This window comes from Lactuca saligna, chromosome 9 (genome assembly GCF_052625555.1).
Source record: "Lactuca saligna cultivar CGN05327 chromosome 9, ASM5262555v1, whole genome shotgun sequence".
NCBI lineage: Eukaryota > Viridiplantae > Streptophyta > Magnoliopsida > Asterales > Asteraceae > Lactuca > Lactuca saligna.
This window is the reverse complement of record NC_136425.1, coordinates 86,146,220-86,164,931: the sequence shown is the minus strand read 5'-3', so window position 1 is coordinate 86,164,931 and position 18,712 is coordinate 86,146,220. Positions and strand designations below refer to the sequence as shown.

Below are 18,712 nucleotides of genomic sequence, written 5' to 3'. Positions count from 1 at the left end.
ACGATTTTGAACGTAACAAGTTGTATTGATCGCCTCCTCCCAAAAGAAAACTTGAAGTTTAGAATCACAAAGAATCATCCTTGCGGCATCTTGTAATGTCCGATTCCTCCGCTCAGCAACACCGTTCTGTTGTGGCATCCAAACAGAGCTAAATTGATGCATGATCCCTTTCTCACTGCAAAAATGATCAAGGACAGTGTTCTTGAACTTTGTTCCATTGTCTATACAAAGTGTTTTCACTTAGTTGTTGGTTTCATTCTTGATCATCACAATGAACTTCTTGATAAGATCAGCGATCCCAACTTTGTTGGACAGAAAGAAGACCCACGTGAAACGAGAGAAATAATCTATCACAACGAGAGAATATGAATTTCGGTTGATGCTGAGGACGTTGACCAGACCAAACAAGTCCATATGCAACAATTGTAGCACCTGACTGATGGAGTTGACATGCTTTGGTAGATGTGGTTTCCGATGGTGTTTTCCTTGAGCACAGGAAACACATTTTTCAAAGGTAATAAAATCTCTGACAGGCAGAATACGGACCATTTCGTTCATAGCAATACGATTCAGATTTTTTGCATTTGCATGGCCAAGTCAATAATGCTAAAGCATTGGGTTTTGTTTTGTGACTTTGGAAAAGAGACAAGTGACTTCATCGGGTACATTGTTGATCATGTTGATAATATAGGCATTCCTATCCCGCTTTGATTTTACGAGAAACCACTCCTCCAGGATGACAATGCCCGACTTTAATATTAGACATTCTTTATCGGTGAAGTGTGTTGAGTAACCCTTGTCACAAATTTGAGAGACGCTTAGTAGACTGTGTTTCAGCTTAGGAGCATAACTGACATTCTCAAAAGTGAGCACTCCATTGGTCACCGTTCCCTTCTGCGTTATCTTTCTGCCTTCTCCACCCGCGAAGGAGACATATCCCCCATTATATGTTTGAATGTCGCGCAGTTGGGAGATATGTCCAGTCATGTGTCGGGAGCAGCCGATGTCGACATACCATGGTCTGACGACATTCCTCCATAACTGTTTCTGTAGATGAGCGGAATCATTTAGATTTGGGGACCCAGATCATTACAGTCCTGGGTTAACCCTTAACTTTCACAATTTCATCTTTCAATTTTTCTTTTGATTTTTCTTTTTCAATAGATACAAAGGAGGATGATGACTAATCAGATTTTAATTTTGGCATCCATTGATATTTGGATTTTGAAACAGTTTTCTTTTTAGTTTGCTTTGAGCAGGTGGATTTTCTATTCAAAGAGTTTGAAGATCCAAACCTACTCTTTGACAAAATCGACTTTGGCTTATCTTGGGTCGATTTTGGCAAACTGTTTGTGATTTTATTGAAAACCTGTTTGTTCATTTGAAAACTTGCCATTTTCTTGTTTTGATTTGTTTTCTAGTCATCATCTCGAGAGCAGGTTCTGGAGGATTTTCTAATTAAAGATCCTCCTCTAGATTCAATATCTCCTCTTTTTGACATGTGATGCACAAACATTCGGTTTAAACAATTTCTGGCAAGATGACTAGCAATACAACAATTGAAGCAAATTTGTGTATTATCATTGGATTGAGTACTACTCTTGTTAGATTTCTGGTTTTTATTATTGTTTCTAGCATTTTGACATTTGCAAGAACAAGCACTAGATTGTGTAGCAAAAGTGGAAGATGTAGAAGCATTCGAATCAGATTTAGCAATTTTATTAGAAACAACACCATTATTTTCAAAATTATCATTTTGAAGCAACACCCCACCAGAAACAAAAATGTTAGTGTTTGAATTTAACACAGATTCATCACGAAATTCAACACCAAATTTATACACAAAATTATTCGACTCAGACTTTTCAGCGTCTTCCTCCCCCTGAACAACTGACACATCTGCACTTAAGGTAGAAATGTTAGTATCCAAAATTTTATTAGTAGATCGCGTTGTTTGTTTAGAAGCTGACCTCCCATAAACCATGAAAGGTTCTCTGTCAATTTCTTCTTGAGACAAGGGATTAGCAGTGTAATTATGATTGAAGGGAAGGGGGACACTCTCAAATCCTAATCCCACTTTTTTTTTCTGATTACCACAAGTAATATCCTTCCACTGCATCTATCCTTCTATCATTTTTGCAACAACGTCACTTGACCCATCGAAATTGTTAAAAATAAATTCAGCATTTTCAAGAAGATTTTTTAATGCGTCAGGTTCAATGGTCACAACAACAAATTTTCTTTTTCACAGTTGTTACTGTAATCCTCTTGTAGTTTCTTAAAGTCGTTTGTTTTATTTTCTAATTGTGTCTTTAAAGGCTTTTAATTTTTCCTAAGTGTGTAACCCTCATATTTAAGGTCCTCATTCTCTCTCTTCATTAATTCAATTTGATCTCGTAAAAATTTAATATTTTTAATACAAGACTGAGAGCAACCAAATTCACTAACCTCGGGTTTGGCAAGCTCTAGAGTGGTTTGCACCATGAATGCAAACTGAATATTCATCATCTCTTCTTCAGGATCCTTCTCTATTTCTTGTTCCACACCATCCTTGATCTGGGCAAGATGTGCATTTTCAGGTCCTGAAATATTCTGAGCCTGAATTTGGTCTTCCCAATTAAAGGATTGAGCCACCACCGCCATGTTAGCAGTCTGATATCTTGATGAAGATCCCTTGTTGACATAGGTCACCGGCACCATGGTTCGCTCAGAATTATCTCTTCGATCTGGCTTTGGACATTCCCTTGCAAAATGCCCAGGCTCATGGCAGTTGTAACATCACATTTTTCCTTTGTTGAATCCCACTTTCTTCTCGGAATTCACACTCCAATTGTTTTTTCCTGTTTTATTGGAGAACTGCTTTGCCCTGAAAACCGCCATGGCCATTTGCCATGTAATGTCCATCCCTTCCACATCCTCAAGATGGATCTGGTCTAGTTCAGCAAATGAGAGTTATGGGAGAGAGTTATCCGGCCACAAAGGCATTGTAACTGTTTACCAAACCAGTGACAAGGACCACATTTTCTTCCTTTTCCGTTAAAGATGAAGCTTGAGCACTGATTCCATGAGATTGAACTGGTGCAGCTGTGGATGAACCAACACTAGAACCTACTTGCTGAGCTAAAGTTTGAGGTTGAGGAACTTGAATGTGTTGCATTTGAGGTATAACGTATGAGGTGGGCTAATGAGGAACATGAACTTGAGGTGCTTGAGGGGTAGAAAAGGTTGAGAGAGCAGTGTTGTTGGTGGTTTGGATCCTAAGATTTGTTGTGGAGAATGAATTCACATGGTTAATCTCCCTTTGCTTATCATCGAGATCACAAGCCTTAATGATCTCCATAGTTTCAGCCAAACTTAAACGGTTCAAATCTTTGGTCTTCTTAATTACTGAAACATTCATATCCTAGGATTTTGGTAGAGAGTTCAGTAGCTTCTTGTTGATCTCCGATCTTGTAACCATTACACAAGCAGAGCTCATTTCTATGGTGAGTGTGATAAACCTTTGCAACTGATTCTCAAGTGTTTCTCCCAAAACATAGTTAAACATATTGAACTTTCGTCGCAACATGTCTTGTCGACTCTGTTTCATTCTTCGTTGCCTTCATAGAGTTCTATCAGTGCTTCCCATAAGGCCTTTGTTTATGTATATTAATGGAAACCTTGAGCAATTTCCGGACATAATGCCATAGTAAGTGTAGCCAGAGCCGTTTCCTTTTCCTCAACGCTCTCGAAATCATCATCGGTGTAGTTCTCAACTTTCTTATCAATTTCGGTTGAAGAGCAGTTTTCGGTTTCTGAAGACTGAAGAGATTTCAGTTGAAGAACAATTTTCGGTTTCTGAAGATTGAACAGATTTTAGTTGTAGAGCAATTTTCGGTTTCTGAAGATTGAACCAAAAACTAACAGATTTCAATGAAGAACTTAATTTTTCGATCTGATTTTGATTTCCATACACTTGAAACTATTGGATTAATGTCTATGTCCATAACTATAATTGGTAAGACATGACCCGACCCGACATGGTCCATTTGGGTTGCATGGCATCATGCATTTGGATAGACTATAATGAGAGAAATAACACTTAAGGTTTGTTAATATATTATAAGTTATAATATATTAATAAGATTATTTAATTAGTATTGATCAAGAATTAATATAGAATTAATTAAGTGATCAAAAGAAGACTAATTAAATATATGGGTTGATTGTGTAAATTATCCATACTTGTATAGTGGGCTAATGCTCCATGGATTATCAAGTTGGGCTAAAACCCACATGATGCTCCATGGATGCTCCATGGTGTATTTGAACCCATGGATCCAAGGAAATGGAAGGTCATGAGAATTAGGGTTTACCCTAATTGTAACAACTATATAAGATCATATTCTTTAAGAAAAATCGGCACTATGAGAATAGAGAAGTGCGAGCCGATTTTAGAAGTGTGGTGTTTCTCTGTAAGTCTTCCAAGTGCATATGATGTTGTGTGAACCATTTGAGGTGTCACACTTGGGGCACTAGGCACTCAAGCTTCATGAAGACATTCTACATCAAAGAGGTATGTATTCTATCTTGTTATATTCATTGTTTTTTATGCTAGATTAGGATAATACCTTGGATGTTCATATTTGCATGTATAATAGAGAAAACATAGATCCAAGGTATTTAGGGTTGCATGTACACTTAGGAGTGTTAGAATGCTCAAAACCCAACAGTGGTATCAGAGCCTAGGCTTGTTTTCTTGTTATACTTGCAAAACTGCTTAAAAATCGAATTACTTGCTGTCTGATCATCAGACTTGGCAAGTCCATCAGGAGACTCAGCGAGTCCATGCCTAAAAAGTGATCAAATCGATCCAACTCGCCGAGTTGGTTCATGCACTCGACGAGTTGGACTCCCAGACAACATAAATTCGACTTTTTTGGTAGGAATTGGACTAGGAACATTACCCTAAGATGTTTTTGGACTTATAAACTTGTTTTTTTATCTAGTAATGTTCATGGTAATCCAATTTCTAAGATAATTGTCATAATTTCAAGATTTGTATTAGTTTTTATGTTCATGCTAATTTCTTGAAGATTGATGATTTGAATTATCTTGTTCTTAGATTAATAGAAAAGTTGTGTGAAATAGTTGATTTCAATCCATTTTAATCTAAGAGTTGATTCCAAAATGTGTTTTTGTAACTTGTTCTCAAGTTAAATGAAAAGTCACATTTAAGAATCATAAAACTCATAAAAGTTGACAAAGTTTACAAAATGAAGAGTCTAGTTCTAATTAAATGCTTTTATTACTCCATAACTTGTCCTCAAGTTATGGAGGTTCAAGAGTCTCTTCATTAAATAATAAATAATAAAAATGTAACCTTAATTAGTTCCATAATAAAAAAAGTTATTCTTTTTTTATTATTATTAATTAGTTTAAAGTCTTCCATAACTTGTCCTCAACTTATGGAACTTGAAGAGTTTTAATTAAAACTACTTTAAACTCATAACTTATGGAATTAATTAGTTTTGAATAGTTTCGAAACTTGCCCTCAAGTTTTGGAATTTGAAAAGTTTCACTTATGAATACTTTAATTCCAAGTTAGCCCTTAGAATTTTAAAAGTTAAAATTCAACCCTTATACTTTATAATATTATAAGTTAATAATATTTATATATATGTATAAGAGTAAAGTCAGTCTTACCGTTAGTAGGCCTCATTCACGAAGCTGGTCTATAAGGGGGGGGGGGGGTATAAGGTTACTGCCTATAAAATGACAGTTTAATGAGTGTCCACTCTCACCCACCGCTTCCTTGACTGGTGGAGGGTCGTTAGCCGAACGGGTAGGACAAAGACTATAAGTTCTCCCTTCATTAAAAGTATTAATGTTAAATACTAAGTAACTAAACACTTATAATTCCCAATCTTAGTTAGTTAGGAAAATGTGAATAAGGTGCTAACCCATGAAATTACACTTGGCACTTTGCTTAAATCGGTTGGTGGAGCGTGTGTGGGTTACCGGCACACTAGCTTGATTTAACAAGGTAGGCAAAGGGTTTCTTAAAGTTTAATCATAGGCCGATGGAGCGTTTGTGGTTTACCGGCACATCGTTTGGGTGATAAACATTTAAGAGTACCAAGTAATTTGCATGGTTACTTCACACCTTGTTTTGTGATCATCGGCATCCCAGTCACAAAACCTGAAGGGCACACTCGAGATTGAAACATGCCATTGAAAAGTTCAATGAATCTCAAATATCTAGAAGTTTCAAATCCAATTAAAACTTAATTATATTTCCTTTTTCATGGTGGAAATTGGTAAATCGTCATTTACCTACCTTCAACTATTTTATAACTTGGATTACAGCATCCCTCTTCCAGTTATCAATAGGTTGTTGGGTCCTAGCCTTAATATTTCATATTGGGTGTTATATTAAGGACTTTTAAATCAACTAAACTTGAATATCTCCCAAAAGATTTCTAAGTTCAGACATTTATGATCTTCCTAAATCTCTTGAAACCATACTTCTTTCACCTCCTCTAATTATTCTCCCTAACCCACAAGTTCAAGGTCACTCAAGCCCTATTGATAAGGCAATGTATAGGTGTTATCACATCTTGGAGATGAAGTCACATATTGACAAGCCAGGAGAGTTGGGTGTCAAAGTCTTGAGAAAGTTCGTGGTTCAATCACTTTCTAAGTCACATAGTGAGTTCCTTTGGGACTCCTATGAACCAGACTATGACAAGACCCTTAATGATCTTATCTATTTGCTTGGTACTGCGGAGTCAGCAATGATTTGGAAAGCTGGTAAAGAAAATTTGATTAGGCGATCAACTTTCCAAAACTTTATGGACAGGGACAATAGTGACACAAGAAATCCAGAAAAGCATTCTCTTCCCAATGGAAAGTGATTGGCCATAGTCAACTTGGTTGACAAAATGGTAAAGAGAAAGGCTAAGTCTGAGATAGTCCCATGTACTATTACCTAAGGGTCCATGTGTTTCTATTACCAAAGGAAGGGGCTTTGGTTACGAAGCTACCAAACATACCTAAGGATGGTAAAGTCAATGAGTTTGACTTTATTTCAGGTAAAGTCCATTGTCTAACTCTATTATGTTCCTATTTGGAGATTCTTATTACATGATTTGACTGGGTCACATCTTGGTGTTTTAAGAATCAAAGAAAACTAAAGAAACTTAAAGAAAGAATATGTTGAATATGATCGCGTAGATGGATTTCTATCGCATAGGTTGAAGATTGGATTCTTGAGCTACTTCTTAGGAGTTATGAGATATTGCTTAGGAATAGAAAACAACAAGTTTTCATATGGATTGTAAGGATAAGTTTTTCTGCAAAGTTTTTAAAATAAAAGGAAATTTTTAATTTTACTTATTTTAAATATCCTTACAATGGCATTTGTGAAAGAAATTGTTGGTTATATGATTCCATTGATGGCAATAATGGAAAATGGTTTTGAGTCTTTCATTTGTGGTAGTGTCTAAATTTACCAAATAAAGAAAAATTTCTCATCACCCAAGTTTCAATTGGACCGAAATGTGGAATTAAGCAAGTTGTATAGTATGATGAATGAGAACTTTCAAGCATTGGAAAATTAAGACTAATTACTTGTTCACATGGATGTGTGAGTCAAGTAAAGGACTAAAGGATCGAGTACACATTCATGTGCACTTGTCAAAGTCCACCACAAAAGATGGATAAGACTATTCGTAATGATTTACTAAGGTTTAGTAAATATGGTTATACTTATAAGTCTAAGTATAATTATGAAGCATTGGAAAAGTCTCTATGTGTGGCAGAACGAATAAGAATAATCAAAATAGGTAGAAGGATAAAAGTTTCTCAAATCTGAAAAGATGGGAGAGTACTTTATGATATATGATCATCTTAATGATTAAGAGACCTTATCACAATTCATCCTCTAAGTGCATTCTGATAGCTAAGATGAGGAGTTATGAATTGTTGAAGTGGTTAAATCATGAAGATGAGTCATAATTCGTTCCAAAACAATCTTTAGAGCTATACTCTAAGACTGTAACTTGAGTGACATATCTTAAAGAAGGTTTATTAACACTAGTCAAATGTAAGAGTAACAGGTTGTCTTACTCTTGTACATTTGAAGTTGGTAAGTTGTGATGTTTTGGATAAAACAAAGACCAACATAGGCCAATTGTGTGAAGTGTTTGTCTTGATAAATAATCCAAACTATCCTTTGAATATTTGACAAGAGAGTCTTATATGTCCAGAGGACAGTGGGAGTCTTAAAGGTCTTGAAAGTCTCAAGAACTAATCAAGAATAAAACTGTAGGTTCTTCACTAGCACACAACTTGAGGTTTATAATCTATCGTGTTGACATTTCTATGGCCATTCCATTTAAAGTTGGCTTTGCATATGAGTTCTTAGAGTACTCAATTGGTTGCACAGCTACTTGGAACCAATGGCAGGCCCTTGTGCTGCCAAATGGCAAGAACTTAAGATTGCACAAGTTCAATCCATATGTGCTTGGATTTGTCATTATTCGTTTCTTGTAACTAAGGTTTTGACAAATTCATATGGGTAGGAACTCATACACCATAAAAATCTAAGTGTCATAAGGTTTCTCGCCGATTCAAGAAAATGATGGTGAGGAAACACTTTCACTAAGTAGATTTTTAAGTAGATAGTAATCTTTGCATTCTCAAAGTTGTTAGTAGGCACACTAACATGGACTTATGAGAAATAGCAAAGGTCTAAACAATTAACACTATGATTACGGAATCCCTTTTCGTAGTTCTAAAATTGTCTAGACACACCTGTGAGCTATCTATGATAAGGTGTATGATTTTGATAAAGTCTTATCAAAGCAATCTAGTATCAAAAATTTGAACTTTGGTAAAAAAGTCAATAGCTGATTTCTGAGTACATGTCAAAGCTAGTGGGAGCATAAGTGTTATGCTAATAATCATCATGTTAGTGGGAGCATGATAATTATGATAAGTATTGCAAGTTAGCAATGTTAATTATAGAAAACAAAAGTTTCAATTCGTGAGGTTGCAGGGGTTGAAAAAGTTGTTTTGCTATAATTAAGGGAGAGGAAATTATAATTCATTTCAATTATGAAAAGCTTAGATTGAGTTTATAATCATTCTAAAGAGCTTGTATTGAGATTTTAATCACCTTTAGTCAAGAATATATATATGAATTTCATGTTGGATTGGTTCAACTTAAGAAAATTCTATATATTGTGTTCTCAAAATTCGATTATGATTACGACATCCCTTTTCATAATAAAATTTTGAGAATACGGCAAACAAAAATTATTATGGCAAAAGACCTTATGTGAAACATCATGAATCGTGTCCCATTTACTTTGGGTACAAGATCGATTACATGTGCTATAATAGTTATTCTTTATGAATTTTCCAAATGCCTTGGGGCATTAAGGAGGAAAATGTCTAGAATTGGATATGACTAAAGTGATTAAGCAATTGTCGAGGACAATCTAAGGTTTACAAAAGATTGGTTGCTCAAGGACAGTTGGAAGTATAGTGTGAATTTTGAAATGGCCATATTGACATAGTCTGAAAAGAGGCAACTTTTGTTCAGAAGTAGTAGTCAAAATGGGAATATAGAGTTGTCTCTATAGATAAAAGATATCTGTGTAAGATTAGAAAGAACTTAGTGCAAGAAGCATGTTCAAAGCAATGCATACTTTGAACATAAGGCTTTGTGTCCATGGAGTAGGTCTTCATTGGAATACCCTGTAATGGTTGTTGACAAGTCTTTGTGACTTTGTACACATTCATTGCAAGAGGGTAGTGCATTTAAGTTTAAATCCTAACAGATTTTGATTCGGGAGTGTGAAATTAGAATCATTGAAAGTAAGGATCATAGATAAACATAAAGTGCATACATGGTGTATGGCAAAGCTATGGTTTAGGAAAACATAGTGTACATGCTTGGAGCATGGGATACCAAGTGTTTTAATTCACGTATAATGTTGATAAAACCAAAACAATGAATAATGAGTAATAAATATGGTGATAAATAGAAGTGGTCTATTTATATTCATAGGGTTTGATACCATATTTGATTCATTTATTCTTGTGTTTCACTTTGCATGTTTTGACTTCCATAATAACTAGGTTATTCTTCCGGAATGACTAAGTTATTTAAACCATCCATAGTCGGTCATATGTTGGAAGTAGATATGAATCAAGACTGTCATGGGTTGGCTTGTAGAGGTCCAAGTTGGTGGACAAAGTTGTGCTAGAACGCTCATGAGTGCTCATAAGTTCTGAGTATTGGATTCAACCCGCGCTCATTTGAATCACTTCATGGATTTTATCACGAGTGATCATGAGACGATAATATCTTATATTCTTCAAACCTAGAGATATGAGTTGTTACTATGACTTGGTTACACATTGATTACGCGAAACCACATTGGTAACTCGATGTTATAACACGTGTCTTTGTGTATGATTCAACAAGTAGTAGAACAAGCCATATGAGTCGAAGTTTATCCATTCCTTTTACATTCGGGATAAAAGCGATATCGGTGGGCCCCTCGATGATTTAGCGATGACACATGTGAGTGCTTGGCCAAGCCAGGACTGATTTGATTTGTTCAATCAGTCAGTCGTCATAAATCGGAAATTGGGAAACAACAGATAGACAGAGAGAATGATTTATAATCCATGTCTCTATTCATATGATATCTAGAATGGAGGAATATATGATCCCTTATCTAATGGACAAGTCATTCACAAAGGTCAGAGTTCATCTACGAGGTCAGAGTTCGACGGAAGCTTTTGAGAGCTACGATTGCCAGTTGGCTCTTGAAGTCATACGCAATAATAGTTTTAGACTTATCCAAGTGGGAGACTATTAGATTAATGTCTAAGTCCATAACTATAATTGGTAAGACTTGACCCGACCCATCATGGTCCATTTGGGTTGCATGGCATCATGCATTTAGATAGACTATAATGAGAGAAATAACACTTAAGTTTTGTTAATATATTTTAAGTTATAATATACTAATAAGATTACTTAATTAGTATTGATCAAGAATTAATCTAGAATTAATTAAGTGATCAAAAGAAGACTAATTAAATATATAGGTTGATTGTGTAAATCATCCATACTTGTATATTGGGCTAATGCTCCATGGATTATCAAGTTGGATAAAACCCACATGATGATCCATGGATGCTACATGGTGTATTTGAACCCATGGATCCAAGGAAATGGAAGGTCATGACAATTAGGGTTTACCCTAATTGTAATAACTATATAAGATCATATTCTTTGGGAAAAATCGGCACTATGAGAATAGAGAAGGGCTAGCCGATTTTAGAAAAGTGGTGTTTCTCTCTAAGTCTTCCAAGTGCATATGATGTTGTGTGAACCATTTGAGGTGTCACACTTGGGGCACTAGGCACTCAAGCTTCACGAAGACATTCTACATCAAAGAGGTATGTATTCTATCTTGTTATATTCATTGTTTTTTTTTATGCTAGATTAGGATAATACCTTGGATGTTCATATTTGCATGTATAATAGAGAAAACATAGATTGAAGGTATTTAGGGTTGCATGTACACCTAGGAGTGTTAGAATGCTCAAAACCCAACAGAAACCTCAAACACAGCTTCCAAACAGCTTAGATCTGAACAAAAATCAATTGAAGATATATTTTCGGTTGATGAAAAATCAAACCGAAAAAAAAATAAGATTTCAATTGAAAAGCTGAAATCCAAACAGATCTCGATTCCACATGATGCAAACTATGATCTGATCTTCAAAAATCGATCAAAAACAGGCTTCAAGAGACTAATAACGTGAAGAACACGACTGTGAAGTAGAAACTGAATAAACACACTTGATTGACACCGGTTTGAGCTTTGATTCCAATTGTAAGGTCTTAGATGGAAAGATCTTCACCAATGATCAATCAAACGTAAGAAAACAAATTAGAAATGGAGTAGAAGATGAATGAAACTGAGCTTGCATACAATTAAAAACATGAAACCATCTGATACAACTCAGGGACCGAAAACATAGCAACCTACAACTGTTGTGCTACCCTGATAGCTAAACATCTATATATACTGACAAGGCCCGAAAACAGATTTCGGTTAGTAGACCAAAAACTGGTTTTTGGTCACACCTTAACCAAAAGTTTCTTAGCCCAAAAACATCAAACATACAAAAAAAGACTCAAAAAATACATTGAGAAAAGCCCTAACTCATCCATATATTGATGCCTAGCCCAAACCATATATGTTGGCCCTTCAAGCTACCAAACTTGGACACTAGGACTGCTTGTGGCCCCTCTAATTGCATTGGAAGCAAATCAAATCAAACACTGTAGTGGTGGTGGTGGTGGTTGTATAGTCCCTACTCATATGACCAGTTCGACCGCACATAAAGTAGCTTAAGCTACCCGCCCTACACGGCCCATCGTGTCCCCTACCACACTTGCCACAGCGACGTCAACTCTCCTAGCCCTTCCCTTGGGAATCTGTCTTGGGCTTCTTACCCGAACTCTCCATTCTAGGTGTCGCATCTGGTTTCCGATTCCTCTCCATCTCTAGGTCAATCTCTCACTCTAGCTCTGACAATCATATCCTCCAGCGTCATGCAGCCGGAGTGGCTCACAAACTGGTGGATATCACTCTGGAACATCTCATTATATCTGGCCTTTTTCATCTCCTCATCCGCCACATACTGTGGAACTAGAAGGCCCTCTCCGAAAACTTAGCGGTGATTTCCATCACTGTCTCAATAGTCTGTTATAAATCTTGTAACTCCCTAGCAAGCTGTTGCACCTCTATCACCGGTGCAAATTTGGGTTACTACCTAGCTGAAAAATCTCCCCAAGTCATAGTATCAAGAACTGCATCATCACCAATGCCATGTCTGACCTCCTCCCACCAGTCACGTGCTGTTTCCTTTAGAAGACAACATGCTAGTCGAACCTTGTCCCCCTTGGGACATCTGCTGGTGTAGAATGCATTGACGACATCTGCTAACCATCTCGTGTTCGCAATGGGGTCTTGGGCCCCATGGTAGTCGAGAGCTCCACAAGCTCTAAGCTCCCTAAAAATTAGTGTGGGTCACCCCATCATGGGCACCACCTCAGTGCGGAAACCACTTAACCTCTCATCCAAAAGCGTAAGAATGCCCTCCTTAATTGTGTCGAAGATCACATGAGTCTGATCCAAGATATTGCACGTGATCTCAGAGGAGATGAACTCCCTAGTCTAGTGGTCGGGATGTCAAGCCCACCAAGCAAATTACACCCTTTGATTGCTAAATAAACGTAATATAATGGTAAAAAGGGGTATCGATCCTCGGGGAAATGGTTGTATTCAATCACCAATGCAATTCAATAGAACTAGTGAAATTAGACTAACTAACTACAATTAAAATAAAAGGGGGGGTGTTTGATTACTTGATAACTAAAATACTTGAATAACTAAAAACCTTGCAATTAAGAAAGTTGATGGGATGCTCAAAGGTTGGGAATAATTGGTTAACTAAGGCAATTCAACACAATGAACATTTATGTGTTTATCATTAGGATCTAATACAAAGCTTATCCTTCATCCCAAATTGGTTATAGCAATCATGAAGCATGATATGCCAAGATTGCTCATAGGTAGTATGGAGGTTGGGGAAGCCCACAACACACCTTCTTAATTAAGATCAAGGGTCAATTGAAGCAATTAATCCCAAGAAATCAATTAACTTTAAGAATGAAGGAATCCCCAATTCCTAGAGGATGTCAAATGCTTACACATCAATAAAGGAGATATGATTCATAAGCTAGAGATGATTTCTACCATCATAAAGCCTTTGTTCTAGATAAATTCAATGATCCAATGCAAAATCAATGAAATAAATCAACTATTGCTCAATCAAATACTAAGCTCATGATCAAAGCATCAAATAAGCATAAGAATTGCAAACTAGAATCATAAACATGGAACAAATTGATAATCAATATAAATCCTTCAAAACCCACAAACATTCATTGGTTTTCAGCCAAAGTCAACCAAATAAGAGTATTAGCCACTCATGGTAACAAAGTAACATGAATAATAATCTAATTGCATAAAGAAACTACCTAAGATTTGGAAAGATGAAAGGAAATGATCTCTAGCTCCCAAAATCGCCTGTTGCAGGTCTCCAATGGTGGAAAAATGTGAATGAGCTTCTAGATCTGATCCCCAGGGGTTATGGCAAGCCAAATGACCAAAATGCCCAAACTGGGCAGTTGCGCGGGTACCCGCGCGACGGAAATTCTACCCGCGCAAATGTTGCTGTAATGCTATTGGTCCACCAAGCCACTCCACCCTTCCACTACCAAAGATTCCTTTGGTCCCCCCTCCTTGTCCATGTAATTTGAAATGCACCAATCATCATTTAGCCACCAAATGGATGCTCCAAGCCCAAAATTTGAATTTTATGATCTATCTTCACAAGCCCAAATAATCCAAGTCAATAACTTTCAAAGCCCAATTCTTCCTCTTTGATTCCGCCAAGCCCAATAATGCCTTAGGAGCCCACTAAGCCCATCTCCAATCAACCCGCAACCGCAACAAGCACCGAAAAAACCTACAAAATATCTCATGCAACATAACAAGCACCCGGTACGATCCATACTAAAGAAAAATCAATAAAATACAATGCATTAATGATAAAAAGATCTAAAAATCTAAAATAAACTAATAAAAATAAGGAAATAAAATAAGCTATCAAATCACCCCAAGCTTAAAACTAACTTGTCCTCAAGTTAGAACAAGACTAAAAATGAGCTCGGGATGAACTATCTAAAAAGGAAAAAGAAAGATACCATAGAACTTGGTCAACATCAGCCAACATGGTCAGAATTAGTCCTTCAATGGACCCTACGCATCTTCAAAATGTTCCCCGCCTTAGAGCCATAAACCACATTCTCAACCACTTGATGGGCGAATAGATCACGGCTGGATGCGGTCGCGGTGTGCAAGACAAAGGAAACAGAGATGCGCCCAGTGGGGGCACTTTAAATCACCAATGTAGACCATAGTGCACGAAGGAAAGGCGCCTCTTCACACATTATGATTCCTACATTTGTCAGGCCAAAGTGTATAATAACGAAATAGGGTTTTGTAGTACAGCCTCCGAGCAAACATTCGGTTTCAGAGGCTTCTCCCTTGTACTGTCCTTTACAGTCTACCATCTCATCGTCGGGGCCTTTTCTCACCAAAAATCAAAAATAAAATAAAATAATAAAAATTATACTTAACCTAAATCTAAACCTAACAACCTAAATCTTCAATCTTGAACTTCTGTTATTGGGTCTTCAATCACATATTCTGCTTGACATCCAGTTTTTTTTTTTTTTTTTTTTTTTTTTTGCAAACTAGATACATAACATAAGTCTTGAACTTGGAATATTGTTCTTCTTTTTGTGTTGCTCTTTTTCTTCATTTTTTCTTCTTCTTTGTTTTTTGTTGCTTTTCTTGAATCATCTTTAATAGGCTCTTATTTTCTTCACTTTTTCAAATTTCTTCATTCTTTGTGTTGCTTCTTGGAAGGTCTATGGATTTTCACCAAGTAACATATGAATCCAATAGTGAAAATTGAGTGATAGATGGAGGCTAATATGAACACCTAATGATCATTGACAATGTGCCAAGATGAACTAAAAAGGGTGGGAAATGACTCAAAAATGGGTGTTACCGAAAAGACTTGGTCCCAAAAGATGTGAATTGGGGGACCCACTTCAAAGTTCATCAAGCACCTCAATGCAAGGTGTGATAAACAAAATCTATCTTACTATCTACTCTAGACCCCTAGAAAAATGATAACCTATCCTAAAAAGGCGGTGAGAATCTAACTAAACAAGGCTCGGACGAGACTCGGGAGTACTAAGGGGTACTCCCTCCAAAACCAAGATGCGAGTCTTCAATATCTTCAATGTCTTCAAAATACCTTACCGGGCTAGTCTTTGCTCGCACACATTGGCATGACCAACCACATCCCTCCACACCTAGACCCAATCAAGCTACCTGCATCTGACCCCCACACAAGCGGTCTGAAAGTGGTCTGTGAGGCTCAAAACGTGCCCCATTCATCAAATACAAGGAATTCCATATCAAGACCCAGGACCAATCTATGATTCAATACTTATGACTCGGCGCTATGATACCTGTAGGGATGAGAAGACAAATTTTTGGAACTCGTGCGAAAGTCAAATTTTTGGAATTTTTCAAACTTCACCAAAATCACTGGAAGACTTATATATGCTTATTTTTAGGCCAACTTCAAGTGTAGAAACACCCAAAACTTCAAAACGGACATTATTTATTTACATTGCATTTATTTAACGTCTTTGCCAAGACATAGTCCCGCTTCCATCAACTTTCGTAATTTGGGATTTCCAATGTTATGTTGTCGAATTCTCCCATATCAAAGCCTTCATAAAATAGTTTCAAATGGTGCCCATTAACTTTGAAGATTTGGTTTGTTTCTAAACTCTTGATTTCAACCAAACTAGGATCAAACACTTTTATAACAATAAAAGGTCCATGCCATCGAGATCGCAATTTTCCTGGGAATAACTTTAAGCGTGAATGATAAAGAAGAACTTTTTGACCCGGAATAAAGTGTTTTTGGGTTATATGCTTGTCATGACATACCTTTTTCTTTTCTTTGCACCTTTTGAACCTTTTAATTATCTTCTTCTTGACCACTTCCATCATTGGAGGATCCAATCTTCTTTGAGGTTCCCTCTTAGGATTACAATCATCTTCCATGATTATCTTGCCTGTGCATACATTAGGGCTTATCCTGTTTATTGGCTCAATCACATCAACCCGATACAATGGAGAAATTTTACTAGGGTACCTCATTGCTTCAAAGATGTTGAAGTGAATGGTTTCTCCATCAAACTCCATAGTTATCTTTCCTTTATGGACATCAATGATTGTGTGAGCGGTATGCATGAAAGGTCTTCCAAGGAGGATCATAGATGATTTGGAAGGAGTCTTCTCTTCAAGATCAATGACATAAAAATCCACCGGAAAAACAAGGTGATTAACTTGTACTAACACATCCTCCAACACTCCTCTTGGAGACACACTTGACTTGTCTGCTAATTGAATGATTACTCCAGTTTCTTCCAAAGGTCAAACATTGAGAAATTGAAAAACCGAATACGGCATCACATTGATCGAGGCTCCAAGATCTAACATAGCACTTTCGACATGCAAATCACCAATGGTACAAGGGATAGCAAATATTCCTGGATCCTTGCATTTGGGAAGTAACTTATTTTGGATAATCGTAGACACATTTGCATTGACTTGAATCTTTTCATTTGCCTTGAATTTTCTCTTCTTGGTGCATAAATCCTTGAGGAATTTTGCATAACTTGGAATTTGCTTAATAGCATTCAGTAGTGGAATGTTGATTTGGACCTTGCGAAAAGTTTCAAATAATTCATTTTCTACCTCTATCTTCTTGGAAAAGGCTAACCGGGAAGGGAAAGGAGGTGGTATGACCAATGGTTTGATGGGTTTGTTGGAAGAGTCGAGTTGATCAACGTTTGGCACAACCGGTTCCTTTGGGGGAGCTACAACTTTTGGAGGTTCCACGATGATCACTTCATCTTCTTCTTCTCTTGAAACTCTTTTAGGTTGACTTTCTCCAAGTGTTTTCCCACTTCGCAAGGTGATGGCATTCACATTGGGGTTCTTCTCGGTTTGTGATGGAAGTTTACCCCTTTGTGCTATCTTGTTGAGAGCGGTTGCCAAGTCTCCAATTTGTGCTTGAATGTTGGAGAAAGTATTCTTGGTTTCTTGTTGAAATTGGGTTTGACTTTGAGCAAGAGAAGTAACAAGTTCTTGAAGGCTCATTTGATGGTTACCACTTGATTGACCTTGTTGTGGAGGGTGTTGGTAATTTGGAGGGTTATAAGAATTTTGTGGATATGGAGGTTTTTGGGATTGGTATTGTGGATGTTGGGGTTTCATCAACAGATTTGGTGGATTTTGCTTTGGTGGATAAGGGTTGTTTTGGGTATTCCTCCAATTTGGGTTGAAGTTATTTTGAAATCCCATGGGTCTTGGTTGACTTTGATATCCGCCCATTGCATTCACATCTTCCGGTTCACTTCTAAGTGTGGGACACTTATCCATATAATGACCTATCATTGCACAAATACCACATACCATCAATTGTTGACCACTTCCCACCACCATTTGACTTAGCACATTAGTCAAATCCAAGAGCTTTGATTCCAAATGTTGAGTGTTGCTAACTTCACCAACCACTTGTGTATAATTTCTCTTCATGTCATTTCGAGTCCCAAAATTCCGTTGATTTTGAGAAATGGTACCAAAAAGTAATCGGATCTCGTGAGGGGTTTTGTTGAAGATGTCACCACCACTTGATGCATCAATCATCCTCCGATCTTTTTCATTCATACCCTCATAAAATTGTTGAAGAAGTAGTTGTTCGGGTATATTGTGTTGAGGACAACTTGTACACAAATTATTGAAGCGCTCCCAAAAATCATGAAATGTTTCATTTTCCCCTTGACGAATCCCCAAAATGTCACTTCGTTGGCTTGATATTCGGGAGGTGGGATAGAATTTGCTATTGAAGGCCTTGAGTAACTCTTCCCATGTGTGAATAGATCCCGGTGGTAAGTTGAATAACCACTCTCTAG

At 37.0% G+C, this 18,712-nt stretch overlaps 1 protein-coding gene across 1 annotated transcript; it reads right to left on the bottom strand.

Moving 5' to 3' along the window:
• Positions 1–3,648: 3,648 nt before the first annotated feature.
• On the bottom strand, positions 3,649–18,467 carry LOC145016554 (uncharacterized). Its single transcript, XM_078974833.1, has 3 exons — positions 17,258–18,467; positions 16,680–17,158; positions 3,649–3,837 (listed from the first exon to the last, which is right to left on the bottom strand). Exons 1-3 carry the CDS (start codon positions 18,465–18,467, stop codon positions 3,649–3,651), a joined length of 1,878 nt encoding a protein of 625 aa, XP_078830959.1.
• Positions 18,468–18,712: the final 245 nt, after the last annotated feature.